The 27734-nt window shown below is 36.1% G+C and overlaps 1 protein-coding gene across 5 annotated transcripts in view; it reads left to right on the plus strand.

Annotated features, from left to right (window-relative positions):
- The window catches only part of Kcnq1 (potassium voltage-gated channel subfamily Q member 1), a 332940-nt gene that overhangs the window by 139823 nt on the left and 165383 nt on the right, over window positions 1-27734 (plus strand). Inside the window, exon 11 of one of the 5 annotated variants that reach the window (XM_039092713.2) lies at window positions 98-27435. The exons of the other annotated variants lie outside the window; for them this stretch is intronic. Within the exon in view, the coding sequence (XP_038948641.1) occupies window positions 98-177 (80 nt within the window). The 3' untranslated portion in view covers window positions 178-27435. Of the gene's footprint in view, window positions 1-97; window positions 27436-27734 lie in introns of those variants that run through there. 5 annotated transcript variants of the gene reach the window in all.

Consider the following 27734-nt stretch of genomic DNA (forward strand, 5'->3'; position numbering starts at 1 on the left):
TTACTGGGACATTGGGGAGAGGTGCCTCCATTTAAATTTTAAAATACTGCTTTTCCTTTCCTTTTTTAAATTTTGTGGTTTTTTTTTTTTTTTTGAGGTATCTCTCTGTGTAGGTATCCTGGAACATGCTCTATAGACCAACTTGGCCTGCTTCTCTCTTCAGAGTCCTGGGAATAAAGTGTGCTCCACCATGCCCCAGATCCATCTGCCTTTTGTAATTCTGTGAAGAATATCATTTGCATTCTGGGAGATTGCACTGAATCTATACATTGTATATTATGGGTGTTTAAAAATATAAATTCTCTAAAGATATGACTTTATGTCTTTAATTACAAAACTTCACACTGAGATAGAGATAGTGTGAGAATGAAATAGAGATGAGGGGTTCAAAAACATTTTACATTCAAGGTTTTTATGGATAAATGAAAACTTACAATTTTGTCGTCTTTTAGTTTGAGTATTTTTCTTGTCATTTATTTTTTGTGGTATGAAGATTTGATGCATTAATATTGCTCTCTTTTCAATTTTGTGTATCATTCATCTAGTGGGGCTGAATATTTCATACTTTTACTAAGGTAGTTTTCTCTTCTGGATACAACTCAATTTTTATACTTGTTGGTCTAGTGCTCAGGGATTCTCTCAGATTTTGCTTGTCTTAGAAGGGCATTGTTTCTCCTTCATTTCTAAGGATACCTTGAACTTACTGGTTGTAATTTGCTCTGTTTATGAAACAAGTATCGCATTTCATCTTAGGCTATAGAATTTCATCTTTGAAATCTGTCATAGTCCACAATGCCATAAATATGACTTGTCACTTTTCTTGAAAATTTTAGACTTTTTTGACATTCTAATTGTAATATGTCTCTTCTATACATCTTCTCTAAGATTAGAGAAATTTCTTGCTATTTTATGAAATGTTTTGTGTGTGTGTTTGTGATTTCTTTTCCTATTCGAGTTTGAGTACTTTAGAAATGATTTCTTTCTTTTCTTTCACTTCTTTTTTTTCTTGTTTTTGTTGCAATAAAAGGCTTCTAGAGTCATACATACAGGACTATGAAAATTTGACTCAGAATAATCAGATTGAAGTGTTCCTCATTTCTCAGGATGGATCATTGAAAGACAATATGCATTCCTGAGCAAGACAAATTCATGCAGATTTTATGTTACTTGTCCAAGATGGCTCCAAGTTTTGTGAATACTGGCAAACTTGACAGTAGCTAGAACATCAAGCATCCAAACTGTTTCTGAGACTCTTATACACTTATTCCAAAAAGGCATATCTTCCCTTTCTGACCTATAGAACCAGGATGACAAATCCTAGGGTATTTTGTTTCTTTAGGTCTCTGAATATTACATGGATTCAGTCTTGCTTGTAGGTTGTCAATTTTCTCCGAGTTATTTATCTCAAGAAATGTAAGGGAAAATCTTGTTCTATTGGTTCTTTGTAGAGCAAATGACTGCTGTACACTTCCTTTCCACCACCTTGTATTTCCTCCAGATTTTCCTAGGAGTGAATAATATCCAACTTTCTATGTATACCCATATTTTTCTTAGCCATTCAAAGATGTTTTTGTTTTCATTTTTTAGATACTGCAAATAGTACCAATGTACAGATGAATATTTGAGGATTTGTATTCTTTCAAGTTATATACTCAGAAATGGAATTGATAGATCATGTAGAAACTCCATTTTAATATTTGTAAAGACATAAAACTTGCTTCCACAGGGGCTATATTACATTAAATCTATGTGAAATTATGCAAGGATTCTGACTTATTCAAATTTAATTCAGCAATTGACACTTTGGTTAAATGTACAAGTATGTGGTACTACATTTTATATGAAATTATGTTATTGTAACATATATTTTATTATAGTTAGATGCCTGGGTGGGGAGTTCACATTGTGTATGGTATATATGCAGATCAGAGAACAATAGAGTGGAGTCAGTTCTCCTCTTCCACCTTCATATATGTTTCAGGGACAATTAGAATGGCAGTCTTGCATCTCTGGACAGCAAGCACTTTTACCTGATGAGCCATCTCAGTGGTCCTGTTATTTTGAGTTTTGATGTACATTTCATTAAAGATAGAGGCTCACATCCTTATAGATGCATATTTGTCATTTGCAATTATTCTCATGATACTTTTCAAGGTCTTTTGCATACTCTTGAATTGAGCTCTTACAAGACATTCTATATATAACATATATTAACCCCTTATCAGACATGCAACTTGCTAATACTTTACTCTTTGTGGTTGGATTTTTACAGCTAAATGGTATTTTGATGTTCAAACATTTAAAATGCTCATTGAGTTTTCTATATTCTTTTTTTCTCCCATGTTTTTCCCTGTTTCTTAAGTTTCATATCCAAAACGTCACTGCCAGTTCCATGGATTCTGTAGATGTCAGACCATGTTTAGGTCTTTGACTGACCTTCAGTTAATTTTTATATAAGGTTTTAGTAAAGATGCAACATTTGCCCTTTCACATAAGGATATCTAGTTTTACCAGCAAGATGAAATTTGTTTTTATTGATCTGGACAACACTGTCAAATATCATATACACCAAGGTTCATCTCAGAATTCTATCTTTTAATACATCCCATTAATCTATTGGACTATCTTTAAATTACTACCATTCACTTTTCACAATGGTAACATGCCTTAGTGGTGTTTGTGCTTCTTTTCAAGACCATGATTGTGTAAAGGTTCTGTGCAGTCATCTAAAGGTTGTGAATGTTAGGGTGGATTTTTCTACTTTTTGTAAATATTACTAGGATGTTTATTATGGATACACTGGATGTGTAGATTACTTTGTGTAGCATTTACATATTGCTTTTGAATTTGTGATTTTAGCAATATTTTGTAGTTTAATTGTATAAACCTCCTCCATCTTAGTTCATTAAATTACTGAATATATTTTACTCCTTGATGTTTTGATTACTGAATATTTTTTACTCCTTGATGTTTTGAGGTTTTAACACTTGTACTGAGATATAATTCACAATAAATATTCACATTCACTGAAACTATGATTATAAATATATATTAATATATTAATACAATGAAACTACTGTATCAGTTAGCTTTCAGTTTTTGCATTGGTGTACTGCAAGTAATTAAGTTAAATTCATGAAGATCTAAATATAAATTAAAAGTTCGCAATGCTAAACTTACTCCTTGTAAGTTGAATTCCTTGAACCAATATTTTCCATGTCCCTAAGGCTAAATTACTAACCAATCTTATATTCAGGTTTTAGAACATAACACTTTTAGATTACATATATAGTGAAGATAAGAAGTCTTTCTTATTCACAAAGCTTGACCTGAGTTCATCATAATGTCACAAAGTAAATAATTTCTTTTTTGAGATTCAACACTTTCTGTCTGTTCTATTTTGACACACTATTTCCATATTTTGACTACTATGAACAATGTTATAGTAAAAATTTAAACACAGGTATCTAAAGATTGATTAAACCATCTGTGACTTTTTATTATTAAAATTTGAAAATATTTTATTTATCATTATCATTATTATTATGTGTATATTTGATTATGGGTGCATGCATGCCTCAGCTCATATGTAGTGGTCATTTGATAAATTGAGATTTGGCCTTCTGTTTGTTATGAAGATTAAACTAAGGTTGGTAGACTTTTAGGGCAAATGCTTTTGATGAGATCTCTCACTCAGCTTACATTTCATTTTTTGGTTGTTAAATTCAGTTGTACTTTAAAACCAGTGAACTTGTTAAACTGTTACATTAGTTTAATGTCACATTACTTCTTATGTGAGACAGTTGCTGGCAGCAACTTATAATTCTACTTCAGCCAGAAAAACAAGATATGAGGTGCTTCAATTTTGTTTTACATATGCCAGTTTACATTCCAATTTTTTATTTACATTGCACTAACTTGTTATGCCAATTTGCATTCACCACAAATACATATTAAGATTTTCATTCTTCCATATTCTCACCAACACTTATGACTTTATGGATTTTTTTGATAATTTCTGGATTTTTATAATTCCTAAAAGATTTGAGGTATTATCTCAATGGTTGTTCTGAGTTGTATTCCCCAGATAGTGATATTAAGCACTTCTTGTATACTTGTTAATACTATGTATGTTTATGTTGGAAAATGTTTAACTCTGTCCTTTGTCTGCGTCATGTTTAGGTAATTTTTTATCATTTGTTATTAAAATATTTGTTATGGTTTGGATATTAACACATTAGATATAGTTTGGAAATATTTTATTTCCTTATGAAGGTTATCCTATTTTGTTTCTTCTTTGTGCTACCAAACTTGTGATAAATAGCAACTTAGTATTTATTTCTGGGCTTTTGATGTTGTATCTAAAAACAAATTGTTAAGATCAATGTCAAAATTACAGTTTATTCTAGGAGATCTAGTTTAGAATTAAATCTTGAACATAATTTGGGTTAAGTTGATTTATTATGTACACTATATAGATCCAATTTCAAATTTTTTCATGTGTATATCCAGGTTTACATACTGGATTACTTCTTTTGGTGAGTATTCTACTCTATGTATTCTTTCTTCTGGTGTGAAAGGTAAATTGATCCCCTATGTGTCAGTCTGAGAATCTGCATTGTTTATCATTGTACTGTGTCTCTGTGAATAAAATACTTTACACTTGATCTTAGCCAAAAGGCCGAGAAGCGATGAATATAATACTTTAATCAAGATATGTGATACTTCCAGTTATTTTTGTATCATAAATGCTCAGCTATTCAACTTTTTTTGGGATTTCATATTTCTTAGTTCTTTTCTAAATAAAACATAAAACCAGAATAATAAGATCATTTTAAATCAGTGCACTGCTTTGGGCTGTTGAAAGTCTTTTGATCCACAAACAGGTAACATGTCTATATTTATTCCTCTCATGAGTATTTGTTTTTAATATACAGATATTTTGCTCCCTTGGTTAAAATTATTCCTATATAGCATGAAATTCAATCTTTTGTTGTCTATAACTTTGGTGTTATATTCATGAAATTAATACCATAATTAATGGAAATTTTCTATCTTATTCAAATTTTATACTTACATTTTTGATCCACTTTAACTTAGTTTTATATAGTAAGTTAAACGTGCTACACTCATTTTCTTTTCTTTCTTTTTTTTTTTTTTTTTTGGTTCTTTTTTTCGGAGCTGGGGACCGAACCCAGGGCCTTGCGCTTCCTAGGTAAGCGCTCTACCACTGAGCTAAATCCCCAGCCCCTACACTCATTTTCTTAAATCTTAATACCCAGTTTTCCAAACACTATTGGTTCAAACAACAGACCTTTTACTGATAAATGGTAATGATACTCTTGTCCAAAATCACTTGATATATTCAAGGTTATATTTCTTATTTGGGGGACTATTTTCTTAAGAGATTTTTTTTAATTGTCCTTTGGGTAGTTCACTGTTAATATAAAGGAAAACATTTCTTGTGTAGTTTGTATATTGAACTTTGACTTGAAGACTTTAATAATTTCATGAGCAATATTTTTCTGTACAGCTATACCATTTGCAAACACACATCTTACTTCTTTTCTGATTTGTATCTCTTGCTCCCCATCCTCAATTCTCTGGCTAGAACTTAAATCATTATCTTGAATCCAATTGGAACCAAGGACATAACTTACTTTTTAAAACACTTGTTTATCTACTCTGTGTGCGTGTGCATGTGTATTTATGCACAAGCATGTGCATATGCCTTTACAATCATGTGTCCACGAAGGGACAACTTGAAAAAGTCAGTTCTTCCCTTTAACCATGAAAGTCCCAAGGATTCAGTTTACGTCATCAGGTATAGCAGCAAACCTACTACTGCTATCTGCTAGCCATATTAACTGCTCTTTAGGTACCATTTTCTTACTTTTGTTCAAGAAAATGATTTAGTTTCTTTAACACCTAATTTATTGATATTATCATGAAAATGGTGCATTTTAAAATTTCCTATACCTATTAAGTAATTGTAATTTTATCTTTTATATTGTTAATATAATGTTCATTTGCTGACCGTATGTTGAAACATCCTTGTAAAATAGGAGTAAACATGACATTAGTATGTGAACTTTTAAATGTGCTACTGGAATGTTATTGTTGGTTTTGCCCCTTTCTGAAAGTAAAATTCGTTTAGAACAATTCTACCTTCAATTACAAAAGAGTTTGGAAGTGATTTGATTTTTCTAGTCTTTCACTTCACCTGCACTGACCTATTATTCTTTTCCTTTGACATGTATGGATTTGGTTTTTTTTTTCTTTCCAGTTCTGATTTGTTGGAGTTAATTTCACATCCAGCCAGCAGAAGTTGTTTATCAGCTATATTTCTCTGTTATAACCTTGGGGTCTTTAATGTATACTATAACATCATCCACAAACAGTGAAAACTTGGCTTCTTCCTTTCCAATTTATACCCCCTTGATCTCCTTTTGTTGTTTAATTGCTCTAGCGAGAACTTTGGGTACTATATTGACAAGACAGGAAGAGAGGGGGCAGACTTGTTCCTGGTTTTAGTGGGATTGACTCAAGTTTCTCTCCATTTCATTTGATGTTGGCTGTCAATTTGCTATAAATGGCTTTTATTATGCTTATGTATATGCCATGAATTCCTGATCTCTTCAAGACTTTTGATATGAAAAGTCAAAAAAAATTTTTGATCTTTTGATACTTTTGATATTTTGTCAAAGGCTTTTCCAGCATCTGATGAGATGATCATGCAAATTTTCCTTTGAGTTTGTGTATATAGTGGATTGTGTTGATGGATTTTTCATTTACATCCTTGCATCCCTGGGATGAAGCCTACTTGTTCCTGGTGAATGATGGTTTTGACGTTTTCGTGGATTCAGTTGCCAGAACTGAGTTGAGTATTTTTGCATCAATATTCATGAGCAATACATGTCTGAAGTTTTGTTGGGTCTTTGTGTGGTTTATGTATCTGAGTAACTGTGGCTTCATAAAGTGATTTAGGTAGTATTCCTATTTTTGTGGAACAGTTTGAAGAGTATTGGTATTTGTTCCTCTTTGAAGAGCTGGTAGAATCTTGCACTAAAACCATCTTTTAGTTGGTCGGTTTTTAATAGACTGCTTCTATTAGCTTAGTGGTTAAGGGTCTGTTTAGTTTACCTAATCTTGATTAACATTGGTACATGGTATCTGTCTAGAATGCTATCCATTTCATCTAGATTTTCCAGTTTTGTTAAGTATAGGCTTAGTAAGATCTGATAGGTTTTGGAATTTCCTCCCTTCCTGTTATGTCTCCACTTTCATTTCAGATTTTGTTAATCTGGATACTTCCTCTGGGCCCTTTATTTACTTTGGCTAAGGGTTTATATTGTTGATTTTCTCAAAGAACTAGCTCTTGGTTTTGTTAAGTCTTTGTATTGTTTTGTTTCTAATTGGTTGACTTCAGACTTGAGTTTGGCTATTTACTGCCATCTACTCCTCTTGGGTGTGTTTGCTTCTGTTTGTTTTAGAGCTTTCAAGTGTGCTGTTAAGTTGCTAGTATAGGATCTCTTCAGTTTCTTTATAAAGGTTCTTAGTGCTATGAATTTTCCTCTTAACTCTGCTTTCATTGTATTCCATAAGTCTAGGTATGCTGTGCCTTCATTTTCATTTAATTCTATAGTCTTTCATTTCTTTCTTCATTTCTTCCTGGACCAAGTTATTATTGAATTGTTCAGTTTTCATGAGTATGTGGACTTTCCATTGTTTTTGTTGATTGCAGTCCAGCCTTAGTCTGTGGTGATCTGATAGAATACATGGGACTATTTCAATGTTTTTGTACCTTTTGAGGCTTTTTACGTGTCTAATTATATGGTCAATTTTGGAGAAGGTTCATGAGGTGCTGAGAAGGTATATTCTTTTGTTTTGGGGTGAAATGTTCTGTAGATATCTGTTAAGTCCATTTGGATCAAATGTTCTCTTTTCAAGTTCAAGGTTTCCAGTTTTAATTGAACAATCTGGTTTTGAGCCAGTCTTATAATTTTCTTTTCACTGTACTCTTCAGTTACAGAATTTGGCTTTGCTTTCCATAGTTTTATTGAAACTCATCTGCTTATGTATTGTTTTTCAGATTGTACTTTCCCAGTTCCCTTGTAGTTTTCTCTATTCTTAACTCATTTTAAATTGTCAGTTAATATGCCTTTTTTTTGTCTTATTTTGAGTCAGTTACTGGAACGGACTTGTATTTGTTGATGGCCTTGTTTTTTATACACAAATATGTACATGTATATGCATGTGTGTGCATATGCATAGGTTCTAAGTCAGAGGACAACCTCCACTTTCTTAACTAGGAATACTACCCACCTCTGTTGAGATAGTCTCTCCTTGGGTCACCAAATAGGCCAGACTGGCAAATCACTTAACTCTTTAGATTCTCTTCCTGCTACCCCAGCACCGGGACGGCAAATATCCACCAATGTACATGACATTTTCATATCAGTTCTGGGATTTACCCTCAAAGCCTCATGCTTTAAAGGCAAGCATTTTACCAAATACACTACCAAACGGATATCTTCCAAGCCTTGTTGTTTTTTGTTTTTTGTTTTTTTTTTTGTTTTTGTTTGTTTGTTTTGTATTTCTGATTATATTGGGAGAGTGTTCTTTGATTTTGGCATGCATCCATTGGATTTTCAATCTGGTTTGAATGAGCTAAGACCTATTGTAAGTACAAGAATCAAGATACAGTGGTTCCTACAGTAGTAAGGGCAAAACAATGTAGTTTCCTTCCAGATTTATCAGCTAAGAAATCAAAAAAATTTCCAAGGTTACTCAGCCACCAAAGCTGTGGATACCTATGGTGCTGCCTCAAATGAAACTATTTCAATGTTACTCTTAGAAATCATTTTTGATGTGTAGAAATGAAACTTATGTAGTGATATTATTTTTGCACTGTTACTTTGCTGAATTTACTATATACAATCTTATGAGGAATCTTGCTTTTTCTATATATGTGATCAGATATTTATTACTTCCTTTCCAAATTTCCTGTGTATTGTTTGTCCAGCTAAACCACCCACCATTATGTTGACTAGAAGTGGCAAAATTTTGACGTTTTATTCTTATCAAAGAAAAATTAAAATTTAGTACTACACTGCAAGGTTTTTATTTTTAGGTATTCTGTTTTCTATTCTCTTCTACTTTTACAATGTGTTCTTCATTGATGTCTGTGATCCATTTTCACTTACTATTTTTTATTTACTGAGTGCAAAGTCTGTATCTAGATTCTTATATTTTCCATGTGGTTATCCATTATTTTACCACAATTTGTTGTGAAAAAACGTATTTTCTCCATTGTTTTACTTTTGTTCCCTTATTGCAGATTATTTGAGTGAACTTAGTATGTTCTATTTTGACATGCTACTTTTTCCTTTCCTCTTTACTTACCTATTATTTTATAAGTATTATAGTTTCTGGACCCCTGAAGCTTTACAGCAATGCATTAAAATGTCAATTTTAAATTATCCTTTAATATTATGTTGCTTATTTTCTTTCTTTAAGAGTCCATTTTCCAATACTGATGGAACATATTCGCATTTTGCTTAAGGTCGCATTTAATGTAGGGATCAGCATGGGTTATTGGACATTTAGCAATACTGAAAATATTTTGTACTTATTTCTATCTGTTTTGCTTTGTGATGACAATTCCAAATTCCACTCATTAACTTTTAGCATATAGGAATGTGACTGAGTTTTGTATTTTAACTTTATATCATGTAGCCTTGCTGTGGTCACTTATTAGTTACAGAATTTTATATGTGTCTTTTCATGTCTCTACAATGCCACCTAAAACCAAAATTTAGCTTCTTTTTTAACAATATCTATAGTATCTTTATTTTGGCCAATTAAGATTTTTCTTAATTATTTTGAAAACTGAGTGGGTGTCATCCTTGCCTTTTTCTTCTGTCAATTATTATGTTTGGTATACATTTTTGGTAAATGTTATTTACAAATTGATTTCCTTGTAGTGTTTACTTGTGTTTTTTTTTTCTTTTATCTTGAGTTGATAGGGAATTTTGTCAGATGCACTTTTGTGTCCAGAGATATAATCATGCAACTTATTTTTGCTTTTTGTGATCACTTACCTGAGTTTTTAATATTCCAGATATTGTGTGTGTGTGTGCGCGCGCGCATGCACATGCATGCGCACACTTATTGTTTCTGTTTTGTATTATGAGTTGGTAAGGAATGTTGTCAGGTTTTTGTGTCTAGTCAAATAATCATGTCACTTTTTTTCTTTTTGTGCCTTGTGATCACTTACCTGAGTTTTTAGTGTTCCAAAGGTTTTGTGTGTTTGTTTTGTTTGTTTTGTATTATGAGTTGGTAAGGAATGTTGTCAGATTTCTGTGTAGTGAAATAATCATGTAACTTCTTTCTTGCTTCTTCTGTCTTGTGATCACTTACCTGAGTTTTTAATGTTCCAGAGTTCTTGGGTTTTTCTTTTTTCTTTTTTTAATCATGGGTTGATAAAATTGTCAGATACATGCTTGTTGTGTTCAGTGATATAATCATGTAACTTCATTTTGCTTCTTGTGATCACTTACCTGAGATTTTTTTTTTTTTTGGTTCTTTTTTTTTTTCCGGAGCTGGGGACCGAACCCAGGGCCTTGCGCTTCCTAGGCAAGCGCTCTAACCACTGAGCTAAATCCCCAACCCCTACCTGAGATTTTTAATGTTCCGGAGTTTTTGTGTTTGTTTTGATTCTGTTTTGTATTATGAGTTGGTAAGGAATGTTGTCAGGTTTTAGTGTCTAGTCAAATAATCATGTCACTTTTTTGTTTGTGTGTGTGTGTGTGTGTGTGTCTTTTGATCACTTACCTGAGTTTTTAATGTTCCAAGGGTTTTGTGTGTTTGTTTTGTTTCTGTTTTGTATTATGAGCTGGTGAAGAATGTTGTCAGATTTCTGTGTAGTGAAATAATCATGTAACTTCTTTCTTGCTTCTTCTGTCTTGTGATCACTTACCTGAGTTTTTAATGTTCCAGAGTTCTTGGGGGTTTATTTTTCTTTTATCTTGAGTTGATAAGGAATTTTGTCAGATACATGCTTGTTGTGTTCAGTAACATAATCATGTAATTTCTTTTTGCTTCTTGTGATCACTTACCTGACTTTTTGATGTTACACATGTTTTGTGTGTGCTTGCTTTTTTTCTGTTTTGTATTATGAGTTGGTAAAGAATGTTGTCAGATTTCTTTCTAGTAAAATAATCATGTATCTTCTTTTTTGCTTCTTTTGTCTTGTGATCACTTACCTGACTTTTTAATATTCTGGAGGGCCTTGTGTGTGTTTGCTTTGTTTCTATTTTGTATTTTGAGTTTGTAAAAAATGTTGAGATTTCTGTAACTTGTTTTGTTTCTTGTGTCCTGTGATCACTTACCCAAGTTTTTAATGTTCTTGAATTGTTTGGTTTTCTTTTGTCTTTTTTTTTATGCATGAGTTGATAAAGAATTTTGTCAGATGTACATTTGTGTCCAGTGATATGTAACTTCTTTTTCCTTCTTGTGATCACTTACCTGAGTTGTAAGTTCCAGAAGTTTTCTTGTTTTTTTTTATCACGAGTTAGTGAAGAATGTTGTCAGATTTTTTTGTATCTACTGATGTAGTCATATAATTTTTTTTTCTTTTTTGCTTCTTGTGTCTTGTATCATTAACCTGGGTTTTTAATGTGCAGAGTTGTTGTTGGTTGTTGTTTCTTTTATTATGAGTTTGTAATTGTATCCAGTGATATACTTGTGTAACTTCTTTTTGGCTTTTTATAATTGAGATTTTAATGCTCTGGGCTTTTTGTCTTGTTTCAATGAGTTGGTAAAGAGTGTCAAATTTTGTGTCAAGTGTTATAATCATGTAATTTCTTTTTGCTTCTTGTGTTTACTTACCTGAGAATTTAATGTTCTAGAGGGCCTTTTAAAATTGGTAAAGAATTTTTTTCAGATGCATTTTTGTGTTCAATAATATAACCATGTAACTTCTTTTTGCATCTTGTGCTTACTTAACTGAGCATTTAATGTTCCAAAGGGCTTTTTAAACATCATGAATTAGTAAAGAATTTTGTCAGATGAACTATCATATCCAGTGATATAATCATGTCATGTAACATTTTTTCTTCTTATGATTACTTACCTGAGTTGTTAGTGTTCAAAGGGTATTTTTTAAATCATGTGTTATTAAAGAATTTTGTCAGGTTCACTTGTAGCCAGTGATATAATCATGTAACTTTTTACTTCTTGTGCTTCCTTGAGGTTTCATGTTCCAGAGTTGTTGTTTTTACCATGAGTTAGTAAAGATTTTCTTCAGATGTTTATTTCTGTCTGGTGATATAATCCTGTAACTTCTTTTTTGCTTATGACCACTTACCTTAGTTTTTAATGTCCCAAAATACTGAACAGTTGTGATATTCTTGAATTAGGCATATTAATGCTAATATATGTATCTATTATAGCTAGCATGTATGCTAATGCTGTGTAGTGTATTGGTTTACATGAGAGCATGAGTTACTGGTGTTTAGCTTGTTTGGAATGTGCTGTCTGCTACGAAAATTAGGGCAATGTTGGCATCAACAAATGAGTTAAACAATATTATCTATCTTCTAAAAGACACTATAGAAACTTTGGTATAAGTTCTTCCACAGTAAATCCATTCAAGCATGGTGCTTTCTGTTTGGGTTGCCTAATATCTTCTTTGTGATGTGTGACATATTTTCCAAGAAGTTGATCCATTTCACTCATTTTCATCCTCTATTATTTTAACACCCCGTCTTTTATTTCTGATGTTAATGATTCATGCCTTGTCTTTCTTGTTTAGCTAGCCTGATTAGAGGATTTCTTGATTTTACTTATTAATGCAATAAACATTTTGTTTAATTGATTTCCTGCTCTAATTTCTATTATTCCACTTTCTTTCTTTCTCTTGTTCCTTTTAACCCATTGTTGTTGTTCTAATTTCTTAAGCATAAAGAGTAACTCATTGTTAATACTTTATTGTCAATGGTATGAAACTGCTTCAAACACTGTTTTCACTGTATCACAAACTTGATGTTACAACATTAACATTTTCTCTTCAGAGTTCTTTGAATCATGTGTTTACTTAAACATGCTTAATAATCAGGTCTTAGGATTTCAAGATTATTCCCTCTATTATCCCATACACCTTTGAAAATTAATTACACTCTAAGGGCACTCCATCACTCTATTTATATTCTTTCAACTTTGTTAGGATGTGTGGTGCAGCCTTGAAACTGATCTAATTCGGTTGGATAGATTTAAACATAAGAGTAATGCATATTCTGATTTTGAAAATATTCTATAGGTGTATGGTATGGTTAGTTAGTGGTGAGGATCATTTCAGGTATGTCCTGAATGATTTTCAGACTAAAAGCACTTAATTTTAACAGGAATACGAAAGTGTCCAACTCTGAAAGAGTGTTGTGTCATTAAGGTCTATCAGATTTTGAAGTTGCACAGTCTTGAGAAGCACACACATTTATAGGTGTTTTATTTTCTTGGCAAATTATCTTCTTTTCTTATTTGAGGTCTACTCTACCTCAATAGTGCAACACACTTTTCTTTTGTAGTGTTAGCACTATAGGTTGTGTTTTTCAGTTTGCTTATGTTTACTTTGTATGTCGTTGTACTTAATATTAAATATTAAATGAAGGTTTCTTGTAAGCAGTTAGATCCTGTTTATTTTATACACCATGACAAATTTATAATTGGTATAGTTAGACCTCAAAGTGCTTACTGGTTATCTATGTGGAATAATGTCTGCCATATTTACTCATGGTTTTTATTTTTTGTATTCATTCTTCATAGATAGTTTTGGCTTCTGTGTTTTCATATGTATTTCCACCATTTGCCATTTTCAAACTTCATGTTCAGTCAGATCCATGTAACATTTTATTTGTCAATGTCCTGATTTTTAGGGGAGGAAAAAATTTTCTCAACATGATATACATCACTAAACTCTTCTTCATAAGTGGAACTCATCTGGTGTGACTTCAATGTATTTATTAAACTTCTCTGGCTTCTGGGTCTAACTTACTAGCTTACTTATTAGATTCCAGGATACCTTGCTAATCTCACAACACTGGATTCAAGTAACCTGATACTGTCAAAAAAAAAAGATTGAGGAAAGGGAGAGAGGAAAAGAAAAGCTATTTGTCAAGACAGGTTTCTTCAGAAGCCTGACATTAAAGTTCATAGCTTTCTTTCCCCTACAGTACAGATGCTATTACAAATACCAGCCTCAGTGTACCATTCTTCCTTATATATCTGTTAAGTTTGGAAAAGAAAAATCTATCAGGAAAACAAATTTATCATCCTGCACATTTTTTCATAAATCCTGCCTTTGTGTAACCTAAGAGAACCTCATATGTTAACCTTTTAGAAAAGACATTTCCATGTGATTACTTTTTATTGAAATCTGACACCTTAGAATCTTTTAAATCCTCAAGAAATAAGATATTCAAACTAAAATGTTTCATTTTAAAAGAATTTTGATTTAAGAATATGGCAAAGCTAGTTTTGAAATTCTCATCAACATACTCAAATTGATGATCTAATATAATCTTACCATTGCTTTCCTTTTTATCCTTCACAATAGAGCGCATTTTGGCTTTGACAGTTTTGTAGATTTTACTAAACTGACTCAGGCATGGGATGATGTGCTTTGGAAGCCTAGCTTTTTTTCATCAACACTGTGCTTCGGGAGATTGGATGCCGATGGAATTTTAAATTTTGTTTGTGCTAGCAAGCACTCTACTGTCATGAGGCTACATTCCCAGCCCTATTGAGTTTTGGGGAGCTTTTTACATATTTTGATGTTTTGTCTTAGTCTGTAGCTTATATTTTTTATTATGTTTACCAATGTCTTTAACTCTTTGAAATAACTGCTTTAAGTATTTGTCTAGTAAGTCCAATCACTGAGCTTCAAGATCTCTTTGGATACTGTAATTTTTCTTGAAAGCATAGCAATCCTTACATCTAAACTCTAGCAGTTAAATCACAAATTTGGTTTTTCTACCCAAATTGATTCCAGCAATGTCTATTGTAATATGTTCTGATTCTCTGTGTCTACCTGTCCCTCTCCTTCCCTCTCCCATCCCTTCCTTTTGCCCTCATTTTGGAGGCCATGTCTCACCCTTTTCATTTTTGATACATAAATGGAATTGACTTTTCTGTTAATTCACCATTTAACTTGTTGAGATACTGTAATTTCTAAGCTTTTTTATATATTGAAATGTATATATTTCAGGTGTTTTCTGAAAAATTTTGATGAAATTTACACTCAACATTCTAACTTTACAACATTCTAGTTTGAGTTTATACCAACATAGTTTCAATATAGTTCCTTTCATTTACACTTAGTTCATTATAATAGAGAGGTAAAAAGGAGAGCAGGATTCTTCCAGCTTTTACAACTTAATTAAAAATCCTATACAGCTATATCCCCTTCAAGTCTATATGGTTTCAATTGTGTGTTTATGATATAAATATACCCAATAACATAGGATATATATGCTAGATGTATGTACTGTGTTCTTTTATCACAAGAAATAATAAACATTAAAAATTTAGATACTATATATAATATTGACTTTTATATTTTATGTAGCTACCTGGTCCTCAAATTCTGTGCTTGTCTATGTGGTTTTCAGTTACTTTCTAGTCCCTTTTGATTTGAACCTATATTACTTTCTCTAATAGTTTTTAATAGAGCCAGTATCATATGAGATTCCCAGGTTTTATTTATTTAAGAAGCTCTTAAGCTTGTTATTTCTCCATGTTTGTATAATTTTGCTGGATATAAAATTGTTGGTTGACAGACTTTTTCTCACATTACTTAAAAATGCTATTGTTCTTTCTGAAAACAAACAAATTAATTGAATTGAGAATCACGACATGATAAGCCAAGTCTTTTTTTCTTTTCATAGTCTGTTCTGTCTTTCAATAATTGATAGTGTATTTTTTCTGTGACTCTTAGCTTTTGTTTCTGGGTCCTTTTGCTTATTATGCTCCTGGACATAAAGATTTTTGTCTTTAATCAAATTTGGTGAGCTTGTGGCCACTATTATGTCAATTATTCTTCCTGTCCCTTCTTTCACCTACTTTGATTTCCAACATAGATATTAGTACACTTGGAAGTTTATCATCGAATTCTCAAGATGCTCACTTTTTCTCCTGATGCTCAGGCTTGATCCTTAAGTCCATTCATATCCATTCAGATCCGCTGATAAAACTCTCTAATGGATTTTTTTTATTTGCTAATACTTTTCAGTTCCAGAATATGTTTAATTCCATTTTCTTTCTCTGTTCTCTTGGTTTTCTTTAGTTCTTTATTATTTTCTTTTTATCTTTCAGCATAGTTTAGACTTTTTACTTTATTATTTTATTTTATTATTACTGAGATTACTATACATGCCATGGTTAGGGCATTTCTAGGTTAGGGATCAATTTTGTATGGCTCTCTCCTTGCACCTTTATGTGGAATCTAGAGATCAATTCAGGTCACCAGGTTTAAGCAACAAGTCGCTTTACCAGCTGAAACATTCCCTAGCCTAATTTAAAACAATTATTTTTGTCAAGTTAAGTCCAGTGTCTGTGCTTCTTTCAGTCTTCTGTGGGGGCCTTCTTATTTCTTTCTCTGTATACTCTAGAATATTTTTGTTTAAAGTTGTAATTTTCAATTTTTGATAACTATGGACATTAGATTCTTTTCTGCCTCCAGCTTTTTAAATGTTATATAACTGGGCTTAAGCTATTTTTATTCATAAGCTATTTTTTTATGAAGTTATGTGTGGTCTTTGATGGTCTGTTCCTTTTATGTTCAGTTCATTATGACAGAGAGGTATAAAAGGAGGGCAGTATTCTTCCAGCTTTTGCAAATTAACTGGAATTTTCCTTCACTAGTTAGACTACTCCCAATCCCATCTTTGCTTTCACTTGTAGCTTGAGTTAAGCATAGAAATCTGCTATAGGTACTGGTTTATAGTGTTGTCAGGGCATTTTTTTTCACATCCAGCTCTGTTTTATAAGTTATTAGCAATACTATTATTTTAAAGGCTCTAAACTTCCAGAGAAGCCCTCTGTAGATTGTCATCTGAGGCTTTTCATTGGACTGCTGTGTGCTTCCACCACTGATCATTGCCCAAGTCACTATAGCTGCTCTGAATTTCTTCAAGTGTTTGCAAATACTGCCCACTATTTGAGAAAATTTGTAATTAGGATTTGGAAAAATAATGCAGTCACCTTACATCAGACTTTCAGGCTACTCACAAACAGTATGAAACAAAAAATAATTATTTTAGAACAAGGTCAAAACTGCACCCTCCAGAAACAAGGGCCAGGGTCTATACTAGCATCTTTAACACTGCCACCAAATCAGGCTGAGAGGAAAGGCGAGTATTCAAGAACAAGTGAAAATGTCACAAGTTCCTGTCATTTTTGCAGAAGCTTGTTCTTTCCTCCTACCATATGGTTTAGTTCCAGGGGTTGAATTAAGTTTGTTAATCTTGGCAGCAAACACCTTGATCAACTGAGCCATCTTGCTGGCCCCCTACCACTTTTTAATTGGCTGTTTCTTTTTGTGATATTCACTTGATTGCTGTAAATTACTGACTGCTTCCCAGAAATAATCACCGACATTAATTCTGAGTTTCTATAGAAATATTTCTGTGGAGGGGGGCACCTTATTTTTGTTGACACTATTTAGCATCCTCACTCTTTTGACAGAGCATCTTAAGCCTCTTCTGGCCTTTTGCATCTACAGGCATACAATGGTAGGTAGATTCTCCTCTCATGAGTAATTTCTATGTATTTGGCCTCCTGTTGAAGCAATCATATATGGTTTTATTTTGTCAATCATATATGGTTTTATTTTGTTGTCATTGTTATTGGGATTGCTTGTTCTGATTTTTCGACTAAGTGGAGAGATTTGAAGTCCAAGGGGGAAAAGTAGAATGCTGATATTCTCCAAACATTCCTGGAAGTCTTTAAAACTATGCTTTTTCACATGTGGATTTTCCCACTCCTGGTCTCTACAGTTTCTTCCCCTGCTAATACTACCATGCTTGTTTGGGGGTTTGTTTGTTTTGATGGTTCCCTTTCACTCTTCACTGGCCTCCCAAGTCTCCCTGGCTTTCCTTTGCTACATTCCATACATAGCAGTCCCAACATTCATTTTGATAAAAAGTGCATCGAGCTATTTTCATTTGTAAATGCTTTACCCCTTCCTATCACATTTTCTTGGGCTAGATTCATGGACAGAGAATAACAAGAAACTTGTGCCAGCCACTTCCCAAGGAAGAGTTCTAGCCAACAGCTGGAAATCGGCTTACAACACTCTTTAAAGATCTACCAGTATTGCAGAGTTGGAATATTGATTGTCACTGAGGGCTTACTTTGCGAGGTTTCTTTCCAATGCCTTTGGCCTATCCTGCATGCAGTTAAACAGAGCCCTGGTGTCATATCTGGTTATTTCTTGTATTAAGAAGCCTTTAGTATGAAGACAACATAAATGGTAAAAGTTGGACATGTGTGAGGACCCATACTGCCTATGTGTCCTCAAAACCAGGGATGTTTTCTTTTCTTCTATGTTCTTTGTATGTGTCATACAGCAGGGCTTCCAGCGTGGTTTAATGAGCTGCCTGAGTAGTACATCAACATTTTCACTTTCAAGCCATTTAACGTAAGTAAGTCATATGCCCTTCTGCTCTCTAAAATAGGCTAGTTCGTAAGTAAACAGCACCCTCATTTCTACATGATTTTTTTTTAATTATTTTTGGAAATTCCTCAAAGATGGACTAGTTTGCTTCTTGAGTCTACCTTGGCAACACTGAGATGAAGAACACATAGACTGCACCAATGCTACCACACCCTTATGTGATGTTCATGCTGAGGAAGTCAAAGAAGAGAGTCTCCCCCAGGCCCTGCCAGGGGTTCTTTCCCCTACCTCCTTCTACTCATAGTCCTCCTGCAGCAAGCAGGGGTGAGGGAGCCAGTTTGAGTTGATTACTTTTGACATCAGTTGTTAACATAATTTTGACATTAAGCTTTTCCCTAGCTCTGGGGTGATTCTGACTATGTCCAGGCTCTGGCTTGAGGAACCATGGGGAGCCTCTGGGGCCCCAGATCTGGCCTTGCTGGAGGCAGCCTGGGAAGAGACCTGAGTTTCTCAAGCACACGCCTTCCAGGCCTGGGGGTGGGGCCCCAGCAGATGTCTGGATTTGGTAGCCAGGGCCTGGAGCCGGATGCTGAGAATGAGGCCTGCAACTCATTTCCCCATTAAACATTCTGAGAACATCTGCACCAGTTTCCAAGGCTTCTCCTTAATTGCTTTGATTATTGTGTGAAGTTAAGAACTGGCACATTTCCGTGATGTTGTGATGAAGGTGAAAAGATCGCTCTTAATTAGATTAAAAACATTTTTTTCTTCCTGTGTAATTTCTCCTTGAAAATCAAGGCCACTTTTTTGTTTTCTTCATTCAAAGACCTCCAGAAACTTTCCTCCCCACCTCTCCAGAGGTTTCTGGGGAATGTCCTGTGAGCTCAACTTTTGGAGAAGATAATGCTTAACCCAGATTCCATTGTATATTAAAGTTTCCTGGGGCCGTTCTTGCTGCCTGGAACCTTCTCTTGCAAATGTGTCTTGGGAGACCTGGACAGTGACTTCTTGCAGCATGGAAAGCTGGATGGACTAATTTAGTTCTGCAGGCAGCTGTGCTACTCACGCTCAGCTTCCTGGGCTCACTTAGGGCCTGCTCTGTCATTGCCTGTCCTCCTTAGCACCTTACTACTCAGACCCCCCACCCTTGGGCCCACGGAACCATTTACTCTGAGATTTATGTTAGGCCTGATATCTCCATTATGAGAAAAGGCATCCAGGGCAAAGTCTCCAGTACTATGAACTCTGTAGTTCAACAAAGCCTAGCATTGTTCCTAGGATTTCTTGGGATTCCATAGGTCATCTTTAACAGAGATGTCACTGTCCATCTCAAGTTAAATGTATCCTTCAGTCTTTGCTTGAACACAAAATACAGCATGTTCCATAATGTGCTGTAAACACAGGGTATAGAGAGAAACTCTCTAAATATGTTTGCATTAGAACAGTAGAAAGTCCGTGAACAGCTGTACGAAGCACCTTTCTCAGAGTTTCCTGGCCAGTGTAGAGCTGAAGCTGGAGCCTTGGGTCAGATTTTTCTAGCTAACCTTCCTCCCTGTCCTCTACCCTGCAAAGCCTAACAAGGCTGTCTTGGTGTGTTTACTGTTTGTTGTTACTGTTTTGTCTTGTTTGCTGTGTTTTGTAACCTAGACTTACCCTCAGACCTATCTCCTCAGGCTCATCTCTTACCCCTAGCTTTATATACTCCTGGGTGCTCTTGGTAATGGATGGCAGAACCAATTCAATCTAGATAAGGACAAATGGGACCTTTTTCTAGTTTACAGATCTGAACCCAGCTGTTCCAGACACAGCTGGACCTAGTCCAGTATGCTCTTTCTCTCCTTCCCCTTCTACCATGTCCCTTTTTGTTCTTTGCCCCTCTCTCTCTCTACCTAAAGATACATGTGTAGTTATACTCATCTGTGTCCTTAAGCAGCCATTTTCCAATGAGGGTAAGGTTCGCCAGTTTACATGTACCAGGAGAAAGATGCCACAAACTCTTTCCAAGTGATTTCTACCACAGGCTCAGGCGAGGTTCTCATTGCTGCCAACCAAAGTACGAGGCATCTTTATATGTGCAACTATGTTTCTGAAGCTGTGGTCTAGCTACAAAGCCCCCTCTAGAAATAACCAATGGATTCCTCAATCTTACACACTGGGGAGTAGGAAAATAAGGACCCCTCTAAGGAAGATTCAGTGAACTATTTCCAGAAGCCAGGCCTGGTTGCAGAGTTCGCAAAAACAACAGGTGTCCACTCAAGCAAGGTATTTTCCTAAGCGGAACTGGGTACCAGCTGTGAATATACATTTACACTGCACTCTTGCCTTGTTCCTGGCAGCTGTTGTGGGAATGGCTTTTACACTTTCTGTCCTTGTCTCTTAGTTTTCCCCTCTGAGTGAAGACACAGGTGGTGGTGGGTCTGGTCTGGCTCGGGGTCTGTGAACAGGGCATAGGCAGCTGGCACAGGCTGTGGGGCTGCAGCTCAGCAATGTCACGCAGGACCTGGCTGCAGCTGTCCAGATGCCCTAGGGAGGGTTTTTCCTTCATGGGGCAGGATCCACAGGGCTTTGGCAAATCCACCAAGACGGGGAAATTGATTGAGAGGGAATAGGGGGAGGACATAAGCAGCTTGTTTATTCCATGGGAGTGAGCTGGCTCAGGGGACTTGCCTGTGCCAGGCATTGGAGGTGACATGGGAGAGGATGAGAGGAAGGTTCCTGTGCTGAGGGCCAGGCACACATAAGCCCCACAGCAATTGAGGGGGCGATATCCAGAGCCTTGGGGGAGCTCATGGCAGAAGGTGGTTTAGGTTACATCTGGGTGATCAGGCAGGATTATAATCAGTTAGGAGGAGGAGGGCAGGGGTGAGCAGCTGGGTGAAGTTACTGACACCAGCAAGTCTCAGCAGAGGGCAGTGAGCAACAGGGTGGCCTGGGGCCTTGGAGAGAGTTGGACTTGGAGCGCTTAAATGATGACTGGGTGTACAGAGGGAGAGTCTGGGAGCTCAATGCAGGAGAAGTGACGCAAGGAAGGGGGAGATCTTGGAGAGCTTGGGAAGAAAGAGCTCTGTGTCATTGGGTCTCTTGGGCATCTTAAGGACAGACTGGAGGAGGTGGGCAAGTAGGGACACTTACATTGTACTAATCCCTAGATGATGAGGGCAAGGCAAATACAGGAAGCTTGCATGAACTAATGTTTCTCTGACTTCTAAATGCATCATTCATTCAAGTAGAAAATACATATACTGTAAGGAAGGAAATGAAAATCATTTGAAGTCCTTTAATCCACAGGGAAACATATTGCATTTTGATCTATTTCCTTCCAGTCCTTTTTTCCTTCAATACTTAAGTAAAATGCAAATCACCCTAATGAGTAGGCCCTTTGGCTGAGAAGAAAGATGCTTCGTACAGTCTGGTTTTGGTTCTCTTGAGAGAGGGTGAAACTTGGCAGTGGGTAGCCCCAGCTGGGGCAGTTGCCACGCCTGAGGCTACATTCGCCATTCCAGACCTCCCATTTTCCTAGAAAACAAAATTGTTTTGTTCTGCCCTGCACACTTAGGTCCAGATTCTGGCTCTGACAAGACAGAAGCAGCCAAGGAATGAAAGCATCAAAAACTAGGATCGTTTTAGGAAAATGTGACTTCACTGTCATTAGGAAACAGTACTTTTCCTCCAGGACCAGGTACTCTGACACTGGTTATTTCAGCAGAGAACACCTGACATTGCTCTAGTGTCCTCTAGTGTCTAAGTGTTCAGATGACCCTTGTCACATTCACCATGATCTCACATTTTGCTCTGCAGTAGGGCTACCTTTTCACATCTTTACGAAAGACCAACTCTGGGCTCTTCAGAGATGGGGGTGATCAATGGGGCTTCTCAGAACACAACACTTGCCCCAAGCTCTTGCCTAAGAGGAGCACCACCAGTACGAATAAGTTGAAACTCTGCTCTATCAACTCCCTTCCAGAGTCTTTGAGATGTCTGACCTGGCTGTGAATACAGATCCAAATGCAAAGTGGGTGGCAGTCCTGGCTAGTGTTTCTCTAGGTAAGGGGTGGCACCCCTATAGTCTCTGAAACATGCCTAGCAGACAACAGTCTCTCCTTTTGACTTGGAAAAACAACTGTGCTGAGCCCCTCTCTGACCCTCACTGCAGGGGCCCCATGAACCCTTCCCAGGATTAAACCAAAGAGTCCACATTCCTCTCTGGCAGGTGCAGGCCCCGCCCGCTGTGGAGAGCCAACTGATGTGCACATTTTAATTTCCTAATACCTGGACTGAGCCTTTCTCAGGGTTGAGGGGCTCACCCTGGGCCCTCAGGCTTGGAGATGGCACTTGTCATTCTGGGTGTGTAGAACACAGCCCCCTCTTCCAGTCACCTCTTTGCTGCTCCTTTCTTGTGTATACAAGTGATGCAAGCATTGAAATATGTATTTGTGTTCCTTTTCTTTCTTTTTTTCCAAAAGAACATTTGAATCCTGGATGAAGTTTTAGCTGTGACTTGACAAGTGTATAATATAACCCAGTACACTTGAATCTCAGCCCTGAGTCTCTAGAATGGGAACAGTTACATCCTCCCACCAAGTCCCAGACCTGTGGGCCTTTTCTTATGTACACATTCCTCAAGGTTTACAGGTCTTTCCCTGGTCTCTCTGAGGATGTCACAGGCACAGAGCCCTTTACTTGAGCCCTTCTTCCAGCTAGGACTAAGTAATGTCTGTATAGTTTCCTGCTGGAAGTCTGCCTGCCGCTGGCCCCCATGGGCCATGAGCTCCTGAGTTTATTTACATTTCCCTGATTGCTAGTCAGGCACAACACCTTTCCACAAGCTCATCAGACTTTTGGATTCTTGTCTCATTTTGAGGGGCGGGGGTGTCTTGCTTATTTTTCGGTTAGGTCATTTTTTTCAGTGCTAAAGAATTAAACCTAAGGTCTTATACTTAGTAGGAAAACGCTCTACCACTGAGCCATCTCTAGCCCTCATTTTGCTCTTTGAGAGTTATCCTGATTCACTGCTGTCCAGCCAAGGTATTGAACTTAACAGTTCTCCTTCCTCAGCTTCCCAGGTAGCTAGGATTATGGACCTGCACCACCAGGCTTACCTACTTTTTCTTACTGATTTACCTCACTTTTTTTTATATGTCATATTACTTTTTAATCTCTTTGTACTATTTAAAATGTAGTTAAGATATTTAGGTTTTGGGGTTGGGGATTTAGCTCAGTGGTAGAGCGCTTGCTACGCAAGCGCAAGGCCCTGAGTTCGGTCCCCAGCTCTGAAAAAGAAAAAAAAGAAAAAGATATTTAGGTTTTGACTCTAAATGTGGCCAAATTGGTATTTTCCTTTTTGATTACTGCTTCTTAGTTATCCTATCCCAAAGCAATGAAGATATTCTTCTATGTCCAGGCCTATGGTCCTTCTAGTTCTATTTGTCCTAAGCCCCTGAATGCTGAGAATGTATTTTCAATGTATGCTGTGAAAAAAATTGAGGGCCCAATTCAGTATCTTCCCTGTGTGAATTTCTTTGTCCTTGAGTGTTTTATTAAAAAGTCCATCTCATGATAAATAAGCCTTTAATATATTACGAGTGGATCATATTTAGGCCTATTTTCTGACATCTAGTCCTGTCCCACTAGCCAGTTAAATCTCTCCTTGAATCAGTTCCACACTGTACTAATGACCACTATGTTCTTGGGTTTGTTAGCCACCCTGATCTTAAAGAATGTTACTTTTTCCTGGTCTTTTACACTTCCAAATAAATTTTAGAATCTGCTCGTCAGGGCATTTACCACAAACATTAGGATTTTTGTTAAAATTTAGTAAGCTTTTCTCCAGAATTTTTTGAGTATTTTATCAATGCAATAAAGGCAGTTTTCTGTTTATTTGTGTCTGTTCTGTGCTTTTCTTCATACTTTTTATCTATATGAACTTAAGATTATTTTCTACTATTCTGTTTCTTTTCCCTTTTAATTTGTGTTTTATTTGCATATATATTACACATACTTGTAAAAGAAAACCAAAAATAGTTTTGCAATGTACCTTTTGCTGCAGTGCCTTACATAACTGTTACTTTGATGAAAATTAAAATAAGCTTAATTTGATACAACACTGTTGAGCTAAAGTTTAGTCATTCTCCCAGTTTAACTACTTCATGCTCCCAGAGCCTGTCCAGTATCTACCGTCACACTCATGCAGCAGGTCCTCAGTGCCCTGTGACCTACAGCGGCTCCTCAGCCCTGTCACTGGAGTTGATGCTTTTGAAAAATACTCATTAAATGTCACTGCTACTCTGGGTCCGTTTTCTCCAAAGTAGAGTAGGGTTACAGGTTTGGTGAATGTCATGAAGGCAAGGTGCTTTTCTCATTTTCTTCCATCAACATGGTGTTAACTTTACATGATTAAATAGCTCACTGCAACTGACCTACTATTTCATCTTTATTATACCTAGTCGTTAAAAGCCAAGTCGCCAGGGCTGGCCAACATTCAGAGAATGAGGAATTTCATTCTATCTCTTGCAAAGGCATATTAAAGACACTGTGAATGTGTTAAAATGCAATTAAAATTTATTTTGGGACTAAGGATGTAGCTTAGTGGCAGAATGCTTGTCTACCATGCACAAAGCCCTGGATTCAATCAATGTCACTGGGGGAAAAAAAAATCTCTGGGTAAGGGAGACTTTGAAGTCTGTACTTAAGATTTCACCTACTAATTTTAGCCTTCACCCATGGATCTTTCTTGAAGCATTTCTGTGGTACACTTCTGATTAACTCGTTCCTTTTACACTTGTAGGCATCACTCTGTAAGAAAGTCCTTCGTCTCTTTTTCGGTAGTTTATAAATATGGACTTGACAGTTGTCTTCCTGAGCTGTAACTGAATATTACTGTTTTGTCACTGAATTTTTCTAGCTTTAGCCAGTTGTACATGAGCCCTTTCGACAGGCTTTCCATTCATCTCCTTTTAGGTTCATCATGGAGTTTCCCTGTGCTAGCCCCCAGGAGCACCCATTCTTCTACAGAGCTATATTTGCTCTTATTGGTGAACTGACAGTGTTAGAAACTAGGATCTGGGCACTGTGTGTGTATTCTTTGCCACCAAAGGGTCATCACCGTTTACATCTCCTTTCAGCAGGTAGAACTAGGAAATGTGCATGTCCATAACTGAAGTCTATATACACCCATGTTCCGTTGTTTTTATCTATATGCAGCTAACCCTGAGTTTATACTGTTGATACTGTTTCTGACTATCCTTACTTTGACCTCAGCTCCCATTTTCTAGTATAGTTACTGGTTTGTATAATCCTTAATATGTAATACCCCTGTACAAAACAGAATTACCTACAAGAATATTGTGTTTATGACAGTATTTTTTCTTTAGTTTTTTAGTTTTTCTTTAGTTGAAACATTTTTTTAAAGCAACTTTGGCCAGTTCCTCACACCCACCCCCTTCAGTGCTGTATCATGTATTCGCAACACACAGTCTACTCACCGTGGTCTATTTTCTGCCGCAGGGACCTTCAATATTCTGGTTGTTTGCTGGATCTTATCCCACTGCATAGGTGGAACAGATACACCACGATTTCTTTATTCATTTAACTGTTGACATCTGGTTATTACTTGTTTGTTGCAATTAGAGGTGAGATTGCTATACATATTTGTGCGCAGATCTGTGAACATAAATATTCCATACACGGAGTCACAGACCATATGTGTGTTTCTACGACTATGAAGCTTGTTCTTCAGCGCAGTTGGGCCACTTGGCGTTCCCACCTGTGGCACGTTGCTGTCACTCTGCCTCCTCTGAGGGCTTGCTGTTAGAAGGCTTACGTTTCTCCATCTTCATGATAATTTTCAGGGTTATCTCGCTGTGGCTTTTGACTTTGTAGTTCCATAAAGACCATGGACTTTGGCTGAGCACAGTGATTCCACACACTTATTTGTAATCCACTTTTTAAGATGCGTTGTTTGCTTCACTGTTGTCAAATTTTGCTCATTCTTTATATGCTCTGGGTAGAAGTCCTTAATTCAGGAAGGGGGGGGGGGTGTGCAGCAAATCTATGATTTGTCTCATTGTCTTCACAAAGCAAAGCATTTTAACAGTCAGTAAGCCTGGTTCTCCTTGCTCCTGTTGCTACTTAGCAAAATGCACTTGTTGCAGCAATAACTCATTTGTTTCTAATTATAATGAAGTTGATTCCCCACCCCCTCTTTTGGATTAAGTTTTCAGTGTTGTATCTCAATTCACTTTCAAATCTAAAGTCCTAGAGATGTTGATGTCTTCTTAATTTTTTTGTTTTATGTTCTATTCAGATTTTTAAATATATATATATATATGTGTGTGTGTATATATATAGTACTCTTGAGTTTCCTTATTTCCATATTATGACTGCTGAATATCCCTTGCATTACGTAGGTATAAACGCTAACTGTGTTAAACTTTATACACACATACAGATGTACACACGCATTTGTATGTTTATATTGGAAATAAATGTAAAAGACTGCTGTAGTAGATGTGGGAAACCCATTTCATAAAGTAAATGTATCACTGTAAAAAAAAAAAGACAGTCTTTATGATAAAACAAATGTTAAAAGGCCAAACTTAGATCAAGATATTTATGCTTCGTGGAACACAAGGTTATTATCTCTAATGAATTAAAAGTTCCTTTTAAATGTCAAGCAAAGGATATGAATGGGCAACTCTGCAAGAATCCCAAACAAGCTAGAAGTAGTCAGTAAAGTTGAAAATGAGAAAATCATCCCCTCCCCCAGGCCCAGAAACACTGTAGAAGGAAGGAGGTGGGGGACTATAAGTCAGAGACAGAAAAGGACGGGAAAAAACTAACTTCTGGACATGACAGGACAGCTGCATGATCGCCTACATAAGATCATGCCAGACAACATTGTGTCATTGTAGAAGTTCATGAACTCCAAGAGGTTCTTGATAAGCTATGGACAGTTAATGGCTCCTGGGGAGGGAGAGTCAGTTTTTCTTTAACATTCTAACTCCTGGTCGGTCAATTGTACTCCAGTGTACACCCAGAAGTACATGGACAGCACGAATTGAAG

This window comes from Rattus norvegicus, chromosome 1 (genome assembly GCF_036323735.1).
Source record: "Rattus norvegicus strain BN/NHsdMcwi chromosome 1, GRCr8, whole genome shotgun sequence".
NCBI classification, from domain to species: domain Eukaryota; kingdom Metazoa; phylum Chordata; class Mammalia; order Rodentia; family Muridae; genus Rattus; species Rattus norvegicus.